The sequence below is a fragment of the Myotis lucifugus genome, unplaced genomic scaffold, assembly GCF_000147115.1.
Source record: "Myotis lucifugus unplaced genomic scaffold, Myoluc2.0 scaffold_1, whole genome shotgun sequence".
Classification (NCBI taxonomy): domain Eukaryota; kingdom Metazoa; phylum Chordata; class Mammalia; order Chiroptera; family Vespertilionidae; genus Myotis; species Myotis lucifugus.
This window is the reverse complement of record NW_005871049.1, coordinates 19,625,504-19,645,058: the sequence shown is the minus strand read 5'-3', so window position 1 is coordinate 19,645,058 and position 19,555 is coordinate 19,625,504. Positions and strand designations below refer to the sequence as shown.

Sequence of the window (19,555 nt, the reverse complement as noted above, 5' to 3'; positions counted from 1 at the left end):
TGGGGGACATCTGTAATACTATCAACAACAAAATAAAATAATAAATAAGAGCCAAACAACAAAGCATTTATTGTGTAATAAATGCTGAGATAAAGGTAGGTGTTTCATAAGAAATAAAGATAAGTCATTTTGGGCAATAAATCCCAAGAAAATGTACAGGTTTATTGTGACCAGTAAATATAAAATGATATAAAATTACTTTTCCACTTTAAGAATGACTCTTTCCCATTGGTTGTTTTCATCTTGCATTTACATTTATTTTATACAACCAAATAGTTACTGTGTGTGTGTAATTTTGATGTGCTAATAACCTTTCCAACCTGCATAGAATGGAGTGCCTGGAAGCCTAGCAATTAAATTAGGCCCATATGGTTGTATAAGATCATCTCCACAGTGAACTATAAATAAAATGTGAACATGTAGTGGGTATCCAGCCGCATTTCACACTGTGAAGTACTTGCTTGACACTCTCTGCCACCAGGTTTTCTTCTCTCCATCTCCTGCCTCTATGCCTAACCCTAGTTTTTTTCATACATGGAGGTCAGTGGATGATAAATTTGAAAGAGGAGAGAAGGGTGAAGATATGCTATGATTTTGGAGATGGGAGTGTGGGAGTATGTGGAAGCACTTGTCTGCACACCTCCATTCGCACCTGGTTTACCCATAAAAGACTAACCCTGGTTATCTGAATGCTCTTCCCCCTTTCCTCTGATCTTCATAAATATGTGGACGCATGCAGTGGTTTAAATGCATTTGCTTTCATATAAATCCATTATTAAAGCCAGTTTTATCTACAATATTTTATATTGTATTAGTAACAAACATATATTTTAAAATAGGGTGAAAACTGAAAAATGACACTTAGTAGTAAGAAGTTATTGGGAGATAAGAATATAATTTTTTTTAAATATATTTTTATTGATTTCAAAGAGGAAGGATGAGGGAGAGAGAGAAACATCCATGATGAGAGAGAATCATGGATCGGCTGCCTCCTGCAAGTTCCCCACTGGGGGTTGAGCCCACAACCCGGGCATGTGCCCTTGACCGGAATCGAACCTGGGACCTTTCAGTTCGCAGGCCTACGCTCTATCCACTGAGCCAAACCGGCGAGGGCATCATTATCTATCTTGATTGTAGCCATCCGAGTGAATGTGAAGCCATGTCTCATTGTTTGATTTGCATAATGAATATACAGATAGAAAATCTTGGTAGAGATATAGAAAAGTGTAGTGTGTGTATGTGTGTGTGCTCACCTGTGCATATAAGGGGGGAGGGGAGGTTAAATGGTCATTTCAGAACTGAAAAATAAAATATTTGAAAAATCTCACTAGATGAACTTAACAGGAAAATATAGGTGACAGGGGAAAGAGACAATGATCCTGAATGTGGATTAATTTAAAAGTATCTAAAGAACTGAAAAAGAGAAAAATAAAATGAACAGGTTCAGGGACCTGTGTGAAAATATCAAAAGGTGAAATTTATAAATTTGTGGTTTTAATCAGAAGAGGAAAAAAGAGAAATGAAGTAAAATAATGTTGGAAGAAATCATCAATGAAAACTTTTCAAGTTTTGATAAAAAAATAAAAACAAGATTAAAAGAAAAACAAAATTCAACAAATGCCAAACAGGATAAATACAACAAAAACCATACATAGCACATCACAATCAAACTTCTGACAATCAAATATGAGGGAAAATTGAAAGCAACCAGAGCAAAACATGTCACACTCAGTAGAGGAAGACACAACTGATAGCTAATTTTTCATCAGACAATTATGATCAGGAGACAAAGGAATAACATCTTTTAAATGTAGAATGAAATTTTATTACTTGAAAAAATAAAAAAGTTGGCAATTCTGTAGCAACCTCTTAATATATTTAGAAAAATTGACGAGTTTGTAAAAACCCAGTGACCAGTGGTCAGAGATGCTCTAAATGAACAGTTGAAGAGATTAAATTCCTAGATAAAGGTTAAGTGATTTGTCCAGACTAACACAAGAATTATTGTCAGAACTCTTATCTCCTGAGTCCTAATCCACTGTTGTTTACAGATAGAAATACCTAGATCCACATTAAGACCTGGGAAGTATTATGGTAAGCAAAATAAGCCTGTAAGAGAAAGACAAGTATCACATGATCTCACTCATATGTGGAATCTAGTGAACAAAATAAACTGGTGAACAAAATAGATCCAGAGACATATAAATAAGGAACAGACTGAATTTCAGAAGGAAGGTAGGGGTGGGTGGGAAGAAATTAACCAAAGAACTTCTATGCATAACCCATGGACACAGACAACAGTGTGGTGAAGGCTGGGGCAGGGGGTGAGAGTGGGCTAGATTGGGCCAATAAGGAACAGGGGATATCTGTAATACTTTCAACAATAAAGATAAATTAAGAAAAAAAAAGACTTTTTACAAAAATTTTCAAGAGTAAACCCTAACCTTGCAGCTATCCTTTCTATGAATATCACCAGCACAAATCATGTCTTCCTTGATGATTGCCTCTAATTCTGGTACTATGATGATGAGTGGGTTGTAGAGATAGTCACAAGTTTGGCGGTCAATGACGGGTATTTCTGCTTCCTGGAGGGTGGAAGTGTAATTACCTGTAGAGAGATAGACAGGAATTAAAGGAAAAGCAATTTGAAAAGGTGCAGGGGCAGTATTCAGTCATGATGTACAAAATTTCTGAATGGGAATCCAAAAGCAGAGTATAATCACTTTCCAATCATATTTGCTAGTGGAAGAATTTTTTGGAACACTTAATCTAAAACAACAGATCATTCAAAATTATTTCTGTTTGAGGTTTATCTAATGTGCCAATGTGGGGTATTCTTGACATTCCAAATAAAGAGAAATTCAGATACATTTTGATTAAGGAAGGATGTGAATATTCTAAAACTTTTACCTTTCCCACTTTTCTGCTCCCAGATCATTTCCCGTCTTGTCATTACCCCATTCTGGGAAACAGTTGACACTACACTTTAAAAACAAATTTAAAAAACACTACACTCTCTCCGAACTTTAAATCAAGTTTTTTAACCTGTTTCAGAGAGGTAATTATGTGTTTTAGTATCTGTTCTTGCATACTCTAGGCAGGATATGAGTAATTAGAGATAAAAATGTCAAAAATTACATTTTATTTGAAGACTTATAAATAATATGAATTGGTTGATCTGGTTTTGTTGAAAAATATTTACCTTGGTAAAAATGTATCTAGAATCTGAGTGTTCTGGAATGGGTATAAGAGGGTGACATATAAAACAACCCCTTTCTCTACCCATGCTCACCTTCATTTTCCTTAACTTGTCCCCATCCAGTGACCCAGCAAGAGCCAGGAATTGTCAACTGCTTTGTGATATTGGGCAGGCAGATGGGCAGGATAAAAGAAGTGAAGGTGACTCTAGAGGCCAGTTTCAATAAGGCAATGTCTGCAGTTGTATTTTGGGATTGGGGATGGAAAATTATTTTGAACACATGATGTTTCACACCGTTATTTGAATAGTCTATTTTAATCGATCCCAGCCACACTGAATATATGAAAGGAATCCAGGTCCTAAGGGGAAGAGAAAGAGGAGAATAAAAGTGAAGCATGCATATGTGTTACAGCTGGGTCAGAACAAGCTGCCTAGGTGTAGCAAGCAGTAACACTCCATAAGAAAGAAGGGTAACAGACTCGGAATTAACCAGGCTGCTTCCAACTTGACTAGAGTTGTGCCTCCCTCCCTGATTGCTCTTTTTTGTTGTTGTCTAATGTTTCTGTGGTCTCCTCTTATATGCTTATGATCAGCATTTTGTCCTTATGGCCAGCATTTTGTCCTGCATTTTCTCTCTGGTTCTCTTGTTCACCTCTCCCATTGTCTATGGTTTCAGCCATCACCTGTATGCTTAATAGTCATTGGCCTTTTTTATTGCCAGTTTTTATTTCTGAGTACTAGACCTTCATTTCTAATAACAATTTAAAGCAAAGTATTATCATCTGTCATATATATTTATGTATATGTATATATATATATATAATTTGAAATGTCAAATAATTTGATAAGATGTACTAAATAAATACAAAAGTTCTCTGCCCTACTGCCCACAATTAACCCTTACCCAAAGACAACCACTTTCAACTCTTAGATATTTTCCTTAGTATTTTCAAGAAACCCTATTTATTGCTATTAATTTTTTTAATAGAATACTGTATTTCTATTGTGAAAGGTGAGGATTGAGCCAGCAATCACTGCCAACCTCCCACTTTCTTTTCACCATTTTCCTAACCAAGTATTATGATTTTGTGTTAGATCCATATTTAATGTGTATATTTTTGTGACTTTGTAAACATTATTCACTACTGGACCATATTGGATCCTGTGAATACATTTCTTATAAAATTTTTGCGCTTGTCCTAGAGTTAATAATGTAGTCTTACTTCTGTGTCTTCTTAGTTTTCTAATTACCTATCATTAATTCATCATTCATTCCCCAAACTCTCTGCCTGAAATGTATATTTCTCAGTATGTTAATATCAATACTTTCTTCTTCTCCTCCTCCTTCTCCTTCTCCTTTTTTTTTTTTTTCCCTCTGCCCTCTTGCTCCAATCTTGTACTTTTCCTTATCATTTTCCTGGGATTCTCTTCTATGTTGTATCATCTTTTTTCTGGATCCCATGTTTTCCTGTCTCCCCTCTAACCCCTTTATTTTGGTGAAGCACTTTTTTCCTTTGACTTCCTGATAAAATGTGCATGAGAGGTAATATTTTTGCTGTTTTGTATATTTGAAAATGTCTTATTTCAGTCCCACACTTGATTGATGGTTTGCATATGGGTAGAATTCTAGATTGGAAATAATTTTCTCCCAGTATTTTAAAGTTATTTATTTTCTTTGACCTTGCAGTGTTGTTGAAAAGTCATGTTGTTTTAATTTCTGTATATATTATCTATTGTCAAATAACAAGTTACCACAAAGCTTAGAGCAGTGGTTCTCAACCTTTCTAATGCCGCGACCCTTTAATACAGTTCCTCATGTTGTGGTGACCCCCAATTTCATTGTTACAAATTGAACATAATTAAAGCATAGTGATTAATTACTAAAACAATATGTAATTATATATGTGTTTTCCAGTGGTCTTAGGCAACCCCTTTGAAAGGGTCGTTCGACCCCCGGAGGGGTCATGACCCACAGGTTGAGAACTGCTGGCTTAGAGGCTTAAAACACACATTTATCTCACAGTTTCTGTAGGCCAAGAATCAGGTGTGACTTAGCTGGGTGCCTCTGACTCAAAGTCTTTCACGAGACTGTGATCTAGGTGGCCTGTAGTCAACCTCAAAGTTTGACTCAGGGAGGATGTTTCCAAACTCACTTATGTTGGCAGGCTTGGAGTCTTCACTAGCTATTGAGTAGTAATGCTAGTTTTACATGGAACAATCCCTAGGGGCTACTTTCCATATGGCACCTTACTTCGCTCAAAGCTCAGATAGTGTTTATGACCCCCAAGCTTAAGACAAAATCCCCTGACTGGTGGTTAGCAAGTAATTTGGCAAAAAGTAAGAAACGTTTCTCGCCCTAGTCGGTTTGGCTCAGCAGAAAGAGCATCGGCCTGCAGACCAAAGGGTCTCGGGTTTTATTCTGGTCAAGGGCACATGCCCCATGCCTCAGTTGCTGGCTCTCTTCCTGGCCCGACTGGGGTACAACCAATCAATGTATCTCTCTCACATCGATGTTTCTCTCTCTGTGTCTATCCGCCTTCCTTCCGTTCACTCTAAAAATCAATGGAAAAATATCCTCAGGTGAGGATTAACAACCAAAAAGAAGCTTCTAATACAGTGTCTATTTTCATTATTTCTTTTACTACTTCTTTGTCCTGTCCCTAGTCCAAGGTACCTAGGGTTTCCTTCTTCTTACTCATCTTGCCACTTTCATTTTTCTATTGGTACATTCAAGAAATAATTCAAATATTTACTGAGACTCTATCTGTGCTAGCCATTAGCCTAGAACTCACTTTTGTAGGCAGTGTGCTGCTGTCAGTATCCATCTGTCACTGATGAGGGAACCTCCACAGATGTGAGTCTGGCCGTAGTGCAGGCTGACCTGCCAAGGCCAGTGACCCTCAACAGTATCCTGGCCACCCACAATACGGCCTGAGTATACAGGTCGTCCACACACTAGAGAAAGGGGAGAGAAGGAAATGTGGTCTGGGTGTCCCATTGTCCCCATTTTCTCATCATCTTCCAAATCCACCCCTAGAACCTGTATCCTCAGTAGGCTCCATATGCCATCCTAATCCAGTTCCAAACCCAGCAATTTGGGGCCCAAATAGAGACCACTCACCTGACTGCAGATCGTTCTTTTTGAAAGAAGAGCATGGCCAAGACCCTAAGACAGGCACACACCGTATCATTAATATATGATAACACAGTATCTAAAATTTACTGAACAGAGGCTTTCCACATACTAAATTCCTCAGGTTGGTGTTAAAGGTAAAAATTTTATGAATGTTTACCCATTAGTGGGAAATCCTGATAATTTTTACACACCTACCTTCCTTCTTTAGCAGCATACATGGGACATAATTTTTACTTGGTGATTCAAGGCTGTCATCAGGAATATTAAGATGTTAGGTTGTACATACAGTGATGCTTTCAGATGTTTTTGAGGTTTATAAGCTGTTTTCTTTTGTCCTGTTTAACTAAATTGGCATTTTTCAGTATTTGTATATCTTTCTTTTTTGTTACCTGTTATCTTTTGGCTACTCTCAGCCTACCCTGCTTTTAAATCACTGTGGGCCAAAAAAATAAATGAACAGGCTTATGCTGAAATCACTGAACAGCATTTACACTTCTAGTTCCCTAGTCTTGAAATGTTCTTTTCCTAGATCCTCTTAGCTAAATCACTCATATCCTTCAAATCTTTGTTCAAGTGAGTCCCTCTTTATGAAACCTTCCTTGACTCCCCTATTTAAAATTACAACATGCCTCCAGTTCCTATACTCCTGATGCCCCTTCCTCTCATAGCATTTATTACTTTCTAAAGTGCTATGTAATTTACATATTCAATATGTGCATTGTTTATAAGCCCCATGAGGGCAGGGATCTCTGTTTTGTTTACTACTATATCTAAGATACTTAGAAAGATGCCTGGCATATAGTATCCTCTCAGGACTTTCTCAGGGCACACTATTATAAGTAAGATCCCATTGGGTGACGTGTCATCTTATTCTACACCATAACTTCTTGAGCCAAAAAAACCCTCTCCTTCTCTCCTTCCCAGCCCACCTGAAGCTCACCCAGCACAAGGAACAGCAGGAAGACACTGCCAGCAGGGCCCATGTCTCTGTCCTCAGAATCAGCACTCCCTGCTTCCTGGACTCAGGCTTCAGGCAGAGCCCAGCTGGGGAGCAGCCGGAGGAAGGGGCAGCATCAGCTTCTCCTAGATGGATTCCTCTGCTTCACCCCTTCCTCTCCTTTGGTCTTCACCCAGAGCCAGGCACTGAAGGGACCAGATTTTAGAAGTGCAGCAGCAGGAAGGACCCAGGGTGGGGAGCTGGGGCTTGAGGTGTTCCTTGCTGTGTAGGGAGAGCACAGTACCTGCTGGGTGGGGGAGGGTGGTTGCAGTAGCTACCTGCCCCTGTAAGTTGGAGGCCACTGGAAAGAACAGGACCCTTTTCTCTAGCAACAAAATGGAAGATGGACAGAATTCTTCAAAAGAAAGACGTGGTAAAAAGGAAATTAACCCTGCACCTGGCTAATTTTTCCTAATTTTTTTTCCCACTCTGATACAGTATTAGCCTTAAAATATACTACAATTCAAATTTTATGGAAAATAAACTTTAAGTAGGGATTTATGTGCAAAAAGTTTATTTGGGAGTGGTCTCAGAATCACCACCTCAAGGGGAGATGGAAGCAGGATTGGACAGAGGGAGAGTTTAACTCTAAGGCATTTTCAGAAAAGGCCTCAGCTCATCCCACAAGTTTCTTTGAGGTGGCCCTTCAAAGATGTCCTGAACTGAGACAAGAAGTCTGGGCTTTGGGACTTCTGCATGATTGAATGCAGGCTGCCTCCAAGGAGGGGGCATTACCTTGGGTGAAGTGGCTCTGTTGGCATTTCTTAGAATCTTTGCTGTGAACTGTCAGCAGCCAACACTCCTGGTTGCTAGGAGAATGAATGCTTCAGTTCTGAAAGAGGATGTAGGTGGTGCAGCACAGGGTGGATTATAGAATTCATTTTTGTGCCTTTTCTGTTTTCTGTACCAATTGTTTGTAGGGTACTAGGTCTGTGGAGGCAAACTCATTGAAGTCTTAAAGATCTTATTGTTCTCTTGTAGCTTAAAATATTGGGAGGTTTGAAAGATACACATGAATAATTAAAAAATAATAGAATCACGGAAAATGTAGTCGTTTTGGTAAGGTTTGTTCAGTTACAAGCAATTGGGGATCGAACCCGAAACCTTTTGATGTATGGGATGACACTCCATCAACTAAGCAAACCAGCCAGGGCTCCTCCATACATTTTTTAATGGTTCTTCTTTTATGCAACCTATTTGTGTGTGTGTGGCTTATATATTCATTCTGGTTATGTTTCTATCACTCACTGTGCTTTTTATTGCATACTAGAGACCCAGAGGAGGCGCCCCGCCTCCCGCCTTGCGAGGAGGCACCCCGAGGGCCGCCACGGGAGTCAGGCCAGACCGGCACCATGGGCAGCCGGGACCTGCGCCTGACTTCCACCCCAGGCCCCCCGGCCCCCTTGCCTGTGTCCACTCCAGGCCACCGGAGCTGCAGCACCGGCTCGGGCAGGCCCCCATCTCTGTCTCTGTCTCCGCTCCAGGCCTCACCTGCGTGCTCAACCTCCTCCTGTCCAGTCGTCCCGTTATGGCGTCCTGGCCTAATTTGCATATTACCTCTTTATATATTAAGATAACAATTCTCTTAGTACTTTTCACCTAATTTTTTTTCTGAAATTAATATTGCAACCTGTGATTTTCGACCTGCTCATTTAATTGAAGGAAAAGGTTTATTCCTATTACAATCTATGTGGGTATTCCAATTAACTTACAGCATTCAGGTCATTTTAACTATTTAGTCACATTTGCAAAGACATCAAAGCTCTGTTGATTTATCAAAGGAACAAAAATTTGACCAGGTACTCTTTTCACTCTGAGAGTCTGTGGTTGTCCTATATCTTTGGGCTTTTATATTTCTAGACAAGTCTGAAGTCACTGATCAATATTCTTTACATATTAGTTGGATTGTTCATATAATCTCTTGTTTAACGTTTTATAAAATATATTTTTGGTTTTGGTTCCAATTTAGTTAGAAATAAACTTTATTGGAAGTAACTAAGACACCAGTTTCTTGCTCAGAAGTGGTAGGAAGTGGCAGACTCTGGTTGCATTTTGAAGATAGAGCCAATAGGACTTGCTGAAGGGTTGGTTGAAGGTATGAGCGAGTGACTTTAAAGACTTTTTAAAAATTATTAATATAGTTTTGTTGATTTCAGAAAGGGAAGGGAGAGAGAGATAGAAACATTAATAATGAAAGAGAATCATTGATCAGCTGCCTCCTGCATGCCCCACACTGGGGATCAAGCCTGCAACCCAGGCATGTGCCCTCACCGAGAATTGAACTGTAACATCCTGGTTCATAGGTTGACGATCAACCACTGAGCCATGGAAGTGTGGAATTATCATTTACTGAGATGGAGCACACTGTAGGAGGAGCAGGTTTGGGGCGGGGGATAGATTAGAAATTCATTTATAGCCATATTAAGGTTAAGATGCTTGATAGATGTCCCATTGGAGATGTCCAGTAGGCAGTTGAATATATGAATCTGGAATCAGGAGATTGCCACAAACCGAAGGGCTAGATTAGGGTGTCACCAGCATGTCATAGTATTTAAAGCCATGAGATAAGATCACCTAGGGCATGAATATAAACAAAGCCCACTGTGAGTTTTAAGGATTGACCACACCAAAGCTGAAATGAGATTAATAGGAATCAGTAAGAGACTGAGAGGACAGCAGTGAGGTAAGCAGAGAACTGATAGGAATATTCTGGAAGCCAAGTAGAGGAAGTGCTCGGCTGCCAAATGCTGGAGAAAATGAACTGACCGTCAGATTTACAGTAGCATCATGGAATGGATTCAAGAGTAAGAAGGGAGTAATTGGAGACAGCAAATATAGGCAGTTTTTCAAAGTAGTTTTGCTGTTAAGGGAAGTTGAGAAATAGCTGGCAGAAAAGCCTGGGTGGTGCAGGGTGGTGGTGTTTTTTTTTCTAGTTTTGTTTTAAGATGGGAGAAATTACATCATGTTTGCATGCTAATGGATTACCCAGTGAAGAGGGAGAAGCTGATGATGCAGAAGAGAAAGCTGGAGAATTGCTGCAGTGGTGTCCTTGAGCAGACAGGAGGGAACTGAACCTAACTCATTGGTTGAGGGGTGAGGATGCTTAGAATGGAGCACAGACAGGTCTTTCATACAACAGGAGCAAAAGCAAGTATGTGGACTTAGTTGCCATTTGGTAGGAGGTGTGGTGGTAGAAGTTCTCTGCTGGTTGTTTCCATTTCCTCACAGGATTAGGAATCACCTACCGAAAGTAGGAATGGGAAGGGAAGTGTTGAGGACTTCAGAGTGAACTAGTGATGTATGAATGTGGGAGATGAATGGACCAGCGACATCACAGTGTGACCGCTGTGCCGCAGAAAGTATCCACTAGCATTTAAAGTGAAATTGGCATTGAAGTGTGTTCACAGGCAGTGTTCCCAAGCAGCACAGGTGGAGGCGTAGAGAGGGCAGAGGGTTGGCTATAACCAGGCTGAGGTGTTCTGAAGTGGGTATGATGAAGTGGGTGGGGGCAGGGCTGGACAGTAACGGAAGTCATCGAAATAAAAGGACAGACCTGATTTTCTGTTGCCGGAAATGTTTCTAAATTTTTTTTAGTAATAGGTTTTCAGATCTTTAAATTGTGACCTTTTTTGGAAGGAGAGACCTGTAATAGTACATATTTAAAATGTAATAGTACAGATTTAGTACTACTTTTTAATTTTCTCATGCTTATTCTATATAGGATATTTCGATTTCCCTCCAGTTAAAAGTCACATTTATTATTGATGGCTTGATAACTTTCTAATACTTTTTTAAGAGAAATATTTGGGGAAACAAGTCTCAGGTATGAAAATAGAAGAGCTAAATAAAATTCCTTTTCTTTTATTTAATTAAGAAAATAGGTCTAGCCCGGCCATGGTGGCTCAGTGGTTGAGTGTCGACCTATGAACCAGGAGGTCACAGTTTGATTCCTGGTCAGGGCACGTGCCCAGGTTGTGGACTCGATCCCTGATCCTGCAGGAGGCAGCCAATCAGTTGTTCTCTCTCATCATTGATGTTTCTGTCTCTCTCACCCTCTCCCTTCCTCTCTAAATCAATAAAATTATATTTTTTAAAAAGAAAATTGTTCTAAATTTTATGGACATAATGAGTATATACACTGAGTGGCCAGATTATTATGACCACCCCATCAGTACTTCGTTGGGCCACCTTTTGCCTTCAATACTGCGGCAATTCTTCTTGGCATTGACTCCACGAGATGTTGAAAGGTGATGCAAGGAATCTGACACCATGCCTGATGAATAGCACTGTCCAGTTCTGTGAGATTTGATGGTTGTGGAACCAGCTGCCTGATGGCTCTTTTAACTTCGTCCCACAAATGCTCAATTGAATTGAGATCTGGTGATTGTGGGGGCCACCTAAGCAAGGTAAAGTCTCCCTCATGTTCTTGAAACCACTCCTGCACAATACAAGCACCGTGGCATGGCGCACTGTCTTGTTGGAAGAAGCCATCTCCATTGGGATACGCCATCAACATGATAGGATGAACTTGGTCAACAACGATACTTAGGTATGTTGTGCTATTCAGACGTTTATAATGATCTGGCCCTCTAGCAACTTCAGCGGGAAATTATAGCTAATTTGCCTACAAACGTCAGGTGGTCATAATAATCTGGTCACTCTGTATCTAGGACAAAGGATATGTACAGACTCTGAATATATGTGTGAATATATATGTGTTTTGGATTCCTTTATTGTGCATTCATACTTGTCAGACCAAGATTTACATACCCTTTAGTGCTTTATAGTCAGACTTTCATGTAACTATGCATCTGTTTAAAACTCAAAACAATCTTGTAATATGCACTTAGATGTTTCTGAGACTCACTTTATGTCTTAGAGAAGATGATAGAAAAGTAACAGATGGCCAACAAGGATATTAAGCTGACAAGGAAGCAACTTAATTTTGTAGCTTTTAGTTCCTGAATGAAAAATTTATGTCAGTATAAATTCACTTTAAGAAAATCTTGGGAGTATGTTTCCACTGAAGTCTTTTGTTTGCATTTTGTCTTGCTTTGTTTTTACAAGGGGACTGCCAGACAGGGAGGAGGGAGGAAGGGAAGAAAGAGGGATTTGGATCCATGTTTATAGTTCCAAAACCAATGCTCTTTCCATTTTTTCCAAGCCTGTTTTCTGTTGACCTTTATTATTGGAAGAAATTTTCAATGCTCAAAGTCATTTTTCCTAATCTTAGATCTAATTATGCTACTGACTGGATTATGCATGTTTGAACATGTAAAACTATTTTCTTGTTAAATTAGATTTAATCTTATACTTAATGTTCCCTATTGTATGGGGAGAACTTTGAAGCAAGGATAAGAAATGAAATGACACTAATACTTCCTAATTAGAGAAATTTCTATTCAATGCTAACTAAATATACGTTGGCTGAACTTCTAGTCAGCTGGGCTTAATTTTCAGCATTAAATTCCTGAATATTATGAGTAAAACAACTTTGTCCAATTCAGAAAAAGCTAGACTTTTTCCAAACTTGCATTGGAAAAGTTTCAAAAAAAGAATTAAGAAAAAGGAAGTATTTTAAAATTATTTCATAGTAAGAGAATATGGTTAACATGAAGTAAAGAAAAATCGCTATTTCTGTTATGTCTGGAGGCAGGGTGGTTATTGGGATCATATTTTAGCATTTGCTTCTTATTAGCTTGCTGCCAATGGGGCTATTAAGAGTACAGGCTTATGGAAGTCTCAGTACTAAACATAGGGAAATGAGAAAAATCATATTGTTTGTTTTTTCCATAAATACCAGGTAGTGTTAATGAATTATAAGAAAATTATACCACTTGTGCATAACATAACATTAATTTCTGCAAAGTAAATGCTTTTAATATAATATAATTTCTCTTCATTTGCATGTTATAGGGTGGTGATAGTGTTCTAAAATCATGGTGATGGTGACTGCAGAACTCTGTAAATTTACTAAAAATCATTGAATTGTATACTTCAAACAGGTAAATTTTATGGCATGTAAATTATCTCAATAAAGCTGCTAAATTTTAAAAAAATGAAATGGAAAATATGTGACTATAGGTGATCCCAGAAGACAGAAAATTTTAAAGAACATTTATTATTGATGAAATAGACAATGTTGTTAAAGAGCTACCCTCCCTTTAGTTTATAAGGATATTCTACCACCACTTTGAGAAACAAATTATTCCAATGTTATCTTAAACTATTTCAGAGCATAGAAAATGAAGAAAAGTTTCCAAATTCATTTTTTTAAAATATATTTTTACTGATTTGAGAGAGAGATAGAAACATCACTGATGAGAATCATTGATTGTCGAGCCCACAACCCAGGCATGTGCCCTTGACCAGAATTGAACTGGGACCATTCAATCCGCAGGCTGACGCTTTATCTACTGAGCCAAACCAGCTAGGGCCCAAATTCATTTTTGTGAAGGAAAAATAACATTGATATTGAAACAAGGAAAATATATTTCTCCTAAAAGAAAACCAGAGGTTAATTTGGCTTGTGAATATTGAAACAACAATCCTTGAAAGAAAAATTATAAAATAGAATCCATTATCACATTTGAAAAGTGACATACAAAACAGCAACTTAGTATAGTGCTGAATAGTTTGGTGTCTGGAGCTGGACTGGTTTGGAATCCTAGTACCATCACCTCCTAACTCCGTGACCTTAGCGAAGTAATTGAACTTCTTCCTTTTCTCCCCAGTAAAATGGAACCAGTAAATAAGAGAACTTAGCGCATTGGGTTCTTGTGAAGGCCCAGTGAGTAAAGCAATAAATGTTGAATATGATAACTACACAATTCATTAAAAAGTATTGTGTCATTCCAGCTGGTGTGGCTTAGTGGTTGAGCATCTACCTATGAAACAGTAGGTCATGGTTTGATTCCTGGTCAGGGCACATACCCAGGTTTTGCGGGCTCAGTTCCCAGTGTGGGGCATGCAGGAGGCAGCTGATCAATGATTCTCTCTCATCATTGATGTTTCTATCTCTCTATCCTTCTTGCCTCTCTGAAATCTATAAAAAAATATATTTTTTGAAGTTGTGTCAAAATTTGTCATTCCTCTGTTGTTGACCATTTGCATTTGTTATTATAAAAGAGTGCAATAAATATCTTTATATGACTTAATTTCTGCCAATAGATAACATAATATGAATGCCTAAAATAGTTAAGAACTTCATGTTGTTTATACATCCTTACCAGGGACAGGAATTGCCGTACCCCCATATTTGTTTTGAGGATCTATGTTGACATTAGCTTATACAGTTTGACTCCCACATCTTAATGATATTTATGGAGGGAAATAGGAAGTAAGAGACGTTTATTTTTCTCTTTTATAATATAAAGCCTTTTAGTTTTATTTCCTAAACTTTTTACTTGATCATCCCAGAGTACTCTTCACTTAGATATTAAATGGTTTTTCTTTGTATTTTCTTAATTTATTTTTAAATTGATTTTAGAGAGAGAAGAAGGGAGAGAGAGAAACATCAGTTTGAGAGAGAAATATTGATTAGCTGCCTCCAGTCCACACCCTGGCCAAGAATAATACTGAGGACCTTGGGTGCACAGGATAACACTCAGCCAATTGACCCACACCAGCCAGGGCTTAGATGATTTTTCTCATAAATATCTGGACACATTAATCAGGAAGTGTACAATTTTTTAATATGTTTTGTTGATTTTTATTTTTATTTTTTATAGAGAGGAAGGGACAGGGAGAAAGAGAGACATCATGTGAGAGAGAAACAATAATTGGTTGCCTCCCATACCCACCCTACTGGTGACTGAATCTGCAACCTAGGTATTTGCCCTGACTAGGGATTCGAACCTGCAAACTTTTGGTGTATGGGTGATGCTCCAACCAACTGAGCCACATAGCAAGGACAGGAAGTGTACAAATTCTTGATTACAGCTTTATTTCCTCTTACTTTGATAGCATCATACAAATTAAGAAGAGATCACCAGGGCGAGGTCTTTCCTCTTTACTATGCTGTTTGTTTCTGGGGAAGTGGAAGTTTGGAGATATTCTATCATCTCTAACTCTTTTTATAGTTTGTGTACTAGTCAGAATTACTCCCCTGGAATTGTCAATGTGTCTGTCACCTGGAATTATTATTGGGAAATTCCTCTGCTTTGTTTTCCCTCTTGATTCCTACAGCTTAGTTAGCTGTACTATCAATGCCAAATCTGTGTTCAGCTTCTAATCTATACCTGGGAGACTTCCTTAACAGCTTTTTTCAAAATATAATTTTATCTTTTTTATTTCCCATGTATCATATTTAGAGATTGAGAATCTAATAACCTCCTTTGATATTGAAGCCCTCATACCAGAGGTTTTATGTCTTAGGATATTGTCATTAATTTCCCAATCAACTGTCACCCAAGGGTATAAAAAACCATATAAAGTCATATAAAACCTATCCTTCTAAATATTCCTTTCCTCTTTACAAGCAAAATTCTGACTTGTTAATAGAAATGTGATGTCTTTACTATCTTTTACTGTTTATTTTAAAAGATACGTCAGGAATGTACTGTTGTGAAAAGCCATCTGGAAGATGGAATCGCAGTCAGACCGAGCTGCTTCCAGTCCCAGATCAGCTCCCGTCCCTGATCAACCCTTTGCTGGTCTTGTGACCCTGGACAAGACCAGTCTGAGAACTTTAATTTCCACCTTTTAGAATGGGCATAATTGAGTTCTCCCTCCCGGGAGGGCATCCACACCTTTCTTCCCTCTCAGGCATGCAGCTCTTAAACTCTAAGGGCCCCCACGAGACTTGCAACCAGGGTAGCAAGGGGCTGAGACAGCTCTTCCCAGGCTAGCCCCCTGAACCTGTCTCTAAGGCCCCCTTTTCTGACTGTTCAGTGGACCAAAAGCAGCCCCACCTAGGCTCTTTCCTGTTGCTTCTTCTAAGCCAGTGATGGCGAACCTTTTGAGCTCGGCGTGTCAGCATTTTGAAAAACCCTAACTTAACTCTGGTGCCGTGTCACATATAGAAATTTTTTGATATTTGCAACCATAGTAAAACAAAGACTGATATTTATTTTATATATTTAAATGCCATTTAACAAAGAAAAATCAACCCAAAAAAATGAGTTCACGTGTCACCTCTGACACGCGTGTCATAGGTTCGCCATCACTGTAACTAAGCCCTTTATTGTTTCACTATCCATAGCTTTAATAAACATATGTTCAAAATAAAAATAAAATGGGAGTAATTGCAGGGCTATGAGGATTAGAGTTGATGCACTTGGCACATAGAATGGAAAGCAGCAAACACAGCTCTGATTATTATCATTACTTTTCACTTTGGCCAGGTTGACCAGGCCAGTATGTGAAATTTATAAATATTTTGCTTAAAGAACCAGAGGTCACCCTGGCTAGTGTTTCCAAGTGGTTAGGACACCAGCCCAGGCACTGAATGGTCATGAGTTTGATTCCCCATCAAGGGCATCTACCTGGGTTTCAGGTTCCATCTCTGGCCCTGATCAGGGCATGTGCAGGAAGCAACCAACCAATGTGTCTCTCTCACACAGATGTTTCTTTCTCTCTCTTCCTCTCCTTCCCTCCCTTCTACTCTCTAAAAATCAATGGAAAAAATTGTCCTTGGATGAGGAATAACAACAAAAAAGAACTGGAGGTTCATTTCTAGAATGTTATTAATTGTAAATCTGAACTTTTAAAATTTGAGTGTCATACCAAATTATATCAATTGAAAGTATATTTATCTCGGTTTCAATTCATGTAGTCTTATACTTACAGAAATATTAAAATGAAAACCTCAGCCATTCACTTGTTTAGTCAGGACTATTATTCTTCGCAATTTTTTAAGTAAAATCTTTATTAGATATAATTCGTATATCATACAGTTCTCCCATTTAAAGCATAAAATTCAATGGGTTTTTTGTATATTCAGAGTCGTGCAAATGAAGCAGGAATTTTGGGGGAACATAGGCAGGCTTAGGGATTTTTTAGAATTGGGGTCTATGGAAAAGCGAGGGGCTGCAGACTGGGAGAAGTTATATTTCCATAACACATGGAAGCCAGGTGCAGTTATATTTCCTTAAGGAAGCAGCAACAGTTATATTTATGTAAGACAAGGGAACTGGAAGTAGCCAAGAAAGGTCTATATTTACAAAATAAAGAGAAGGAAGCCCTTCATTCAGAAGGAGAAGAAGAAAGCCCAAAGGGAATAGGAAAACAATAAGGAAGTGGGGGGGGGGGCTCACATGCATGTGAGGTTCAACCTTGAAGCCCAGGAGTTACTATAGTAACCAGTCTAAGGGCATAGTGACCCATCAGAGGGGATATCAAGGCACCAGGATCTGCAGCCTATATAAGTCTTAGGGAAAGGGAACCCAGTGGGGCCTTTTCCCCCTCCCTATTTGGGAGTTCATTCTGTGGGACTCTTCCCTCTCCCCACGTGGGAGTCTGTACTTGTTCTTCAATAAATCTCCACCTTTGCTATACCACTTTATGTCCGTGGATTCATTCTTCGATTCCGACGGACAAAGAATCCGGGTTCCAGTCCAAAAATTCGGTATGACAAACCATTGCCACAATCAATTTCAGAACATTCTTATCACCCCAAGAAGAAACCCTGAACCTTTTACCTTCACCCCTCAACCACCTCCAGCCCCAGGCAATCACAAGTCTACTTTCTCTCTTTCTATAGATTTGCATATTCTGGACATTCTACATAAAATGAGATCATTCAATATGTGGTCTCTTTGTGACTGCCTTCTTTTACTTACATAATATTGTCAAAGTTCATCCATTTATAGCATGTATCAGTACTTCATTCTTTTTTATTGCTGAATAACATTCCATTGTATGACTATACCACATTTTGTCATCCATTAATCAGTTGATGATTTGGGGGTTGTTTATACTTTTGGGCTGTTACGAACATTTGTGTACAGTTTTTGTGTGGATATATGTTTTTATTTCTCTTGGGTATACACCTAGGAGAAGAATTTCTAGGTTATATGGTGGCTTTTTATATTTAACCTTTTGAGGAACTGTTTTTTGAAGTGGCTGCCTCTTTTAAATGGACAATCATATATTTTACATGCCCACCAGCAGTGTATGAGGGTTCCATTTTCTCTACTTCCCTTTCCACACTTGTTGTTTTCTGCCTTTTTTATTATGGCCTTACTAGTAGGTGTCAAATGGTATTTCATTGTGGATTTTAGCAGCTTCTTAAAGTTGAATATATAAAAATCATATCCCTTATGCTTTGGTAATAGCTGGTCAATGGTGAGAGTGTTTGAGAAGTTAAGCCTCCTATTGCAGAATCTTCTACTTATTGAATGCCTAGTGAACAGAGCTTTCATAGACTTTTCCCCTATTTCCACAATCTCTATTTCATTGTCCCCTGATTTTTCAGTTTTCTGTTCCAGCAGTTCACTTGGGCTTATCGTGTGGTTGTCAGCAACCCATCTCTACAGATATTATAACACAGTGGGAAGATCCATAACACCTTTTCTTTTTGTCTTTCCTTTGCCCTTCCTTCTCTTGGAGAGAGATTTTCCTAACAGATTTTTAGAGTTTGTTTCAAAAATAAATCTCCTTCTGGACATTTATGTACTAAGTTCTCAGGGTAGATTATTTCCCATTCATATTTTTTCACCTGCCATTTCTTTGAGTATCTTGTTCCCTTTATTATCTCTATTTCTTCTCTTGAAATGCTAATTTTATGAAGGATGTGGGCCTCCTGTGTCTGTTCTCCCCTACTCTTTTAATTTTTATATTTTCCATCTCTTTGTGTCCTCTAAAATTCTGTCAACTTATCTTTCACATTACAAATTCAATTTTCATATGTGTTTATATCTGCTTAATCTTTTATATGGACAATCATATATTTAATTTCCAAGAACTGTTTCTGTTCTCAAGTTTCTCCTTTTTCATAGGAGACTCTTCTTTTATGGGTATAACATGCTTTTTCATCTGTGAGGATACCAATTAGAATAAAATATTCTTTTCTATTTACTAAATTCTCTTTTTCTTTGATCCAGAATTGATCATACATTTTGGTCTTTCTCTTTTACACTATCATTTTTCTTAAATCTTTGTTTATCATTGGTTGTAGGTACATGTTTATGATTAAAAGACTGATATAAGTTGTGGTTTTTTTCCTCCAAAAAATGCTTTTCTCTGAATGACATAACTAACTGTGTCAGTGGGTATATTAATG

General features: G+C 38.4%; 2 protein-coding genes across 3 annotated transcripts in view; one reads left to right on the top strand and one right to left on the bottom strand.

The window, feature by feature from the left end:
- Positions 1–19,555, top strand: part of SH3D19 (SH3 domain containing 19) — a 153,820-nt gene that overhangs the window by 23,224 nt on the left and 111,041 nt on the right. The window lies entirely within an intron of this gene.
- The window catches only part of PRSS48 (serine protease 48), a 34,973-nt gene that overhangs the window by 1,621 nt on the left and 13,797 nt on the right, over positions 1–19,555 (bottom strand). The window contains 4 exon segments of the mRNA XM_023752685.1: positions 2,445–2,608; positions 3,293–3,558; positions 5,992–6,154; positions 6,321–6,365. Of these exon segments, the coding sequence (XP_023608453.1) occupies positions 2,445–2,608; positions 3,293–3,558; positions 5,992–6,154; positions 6,321–6,365 (638 nt within the window).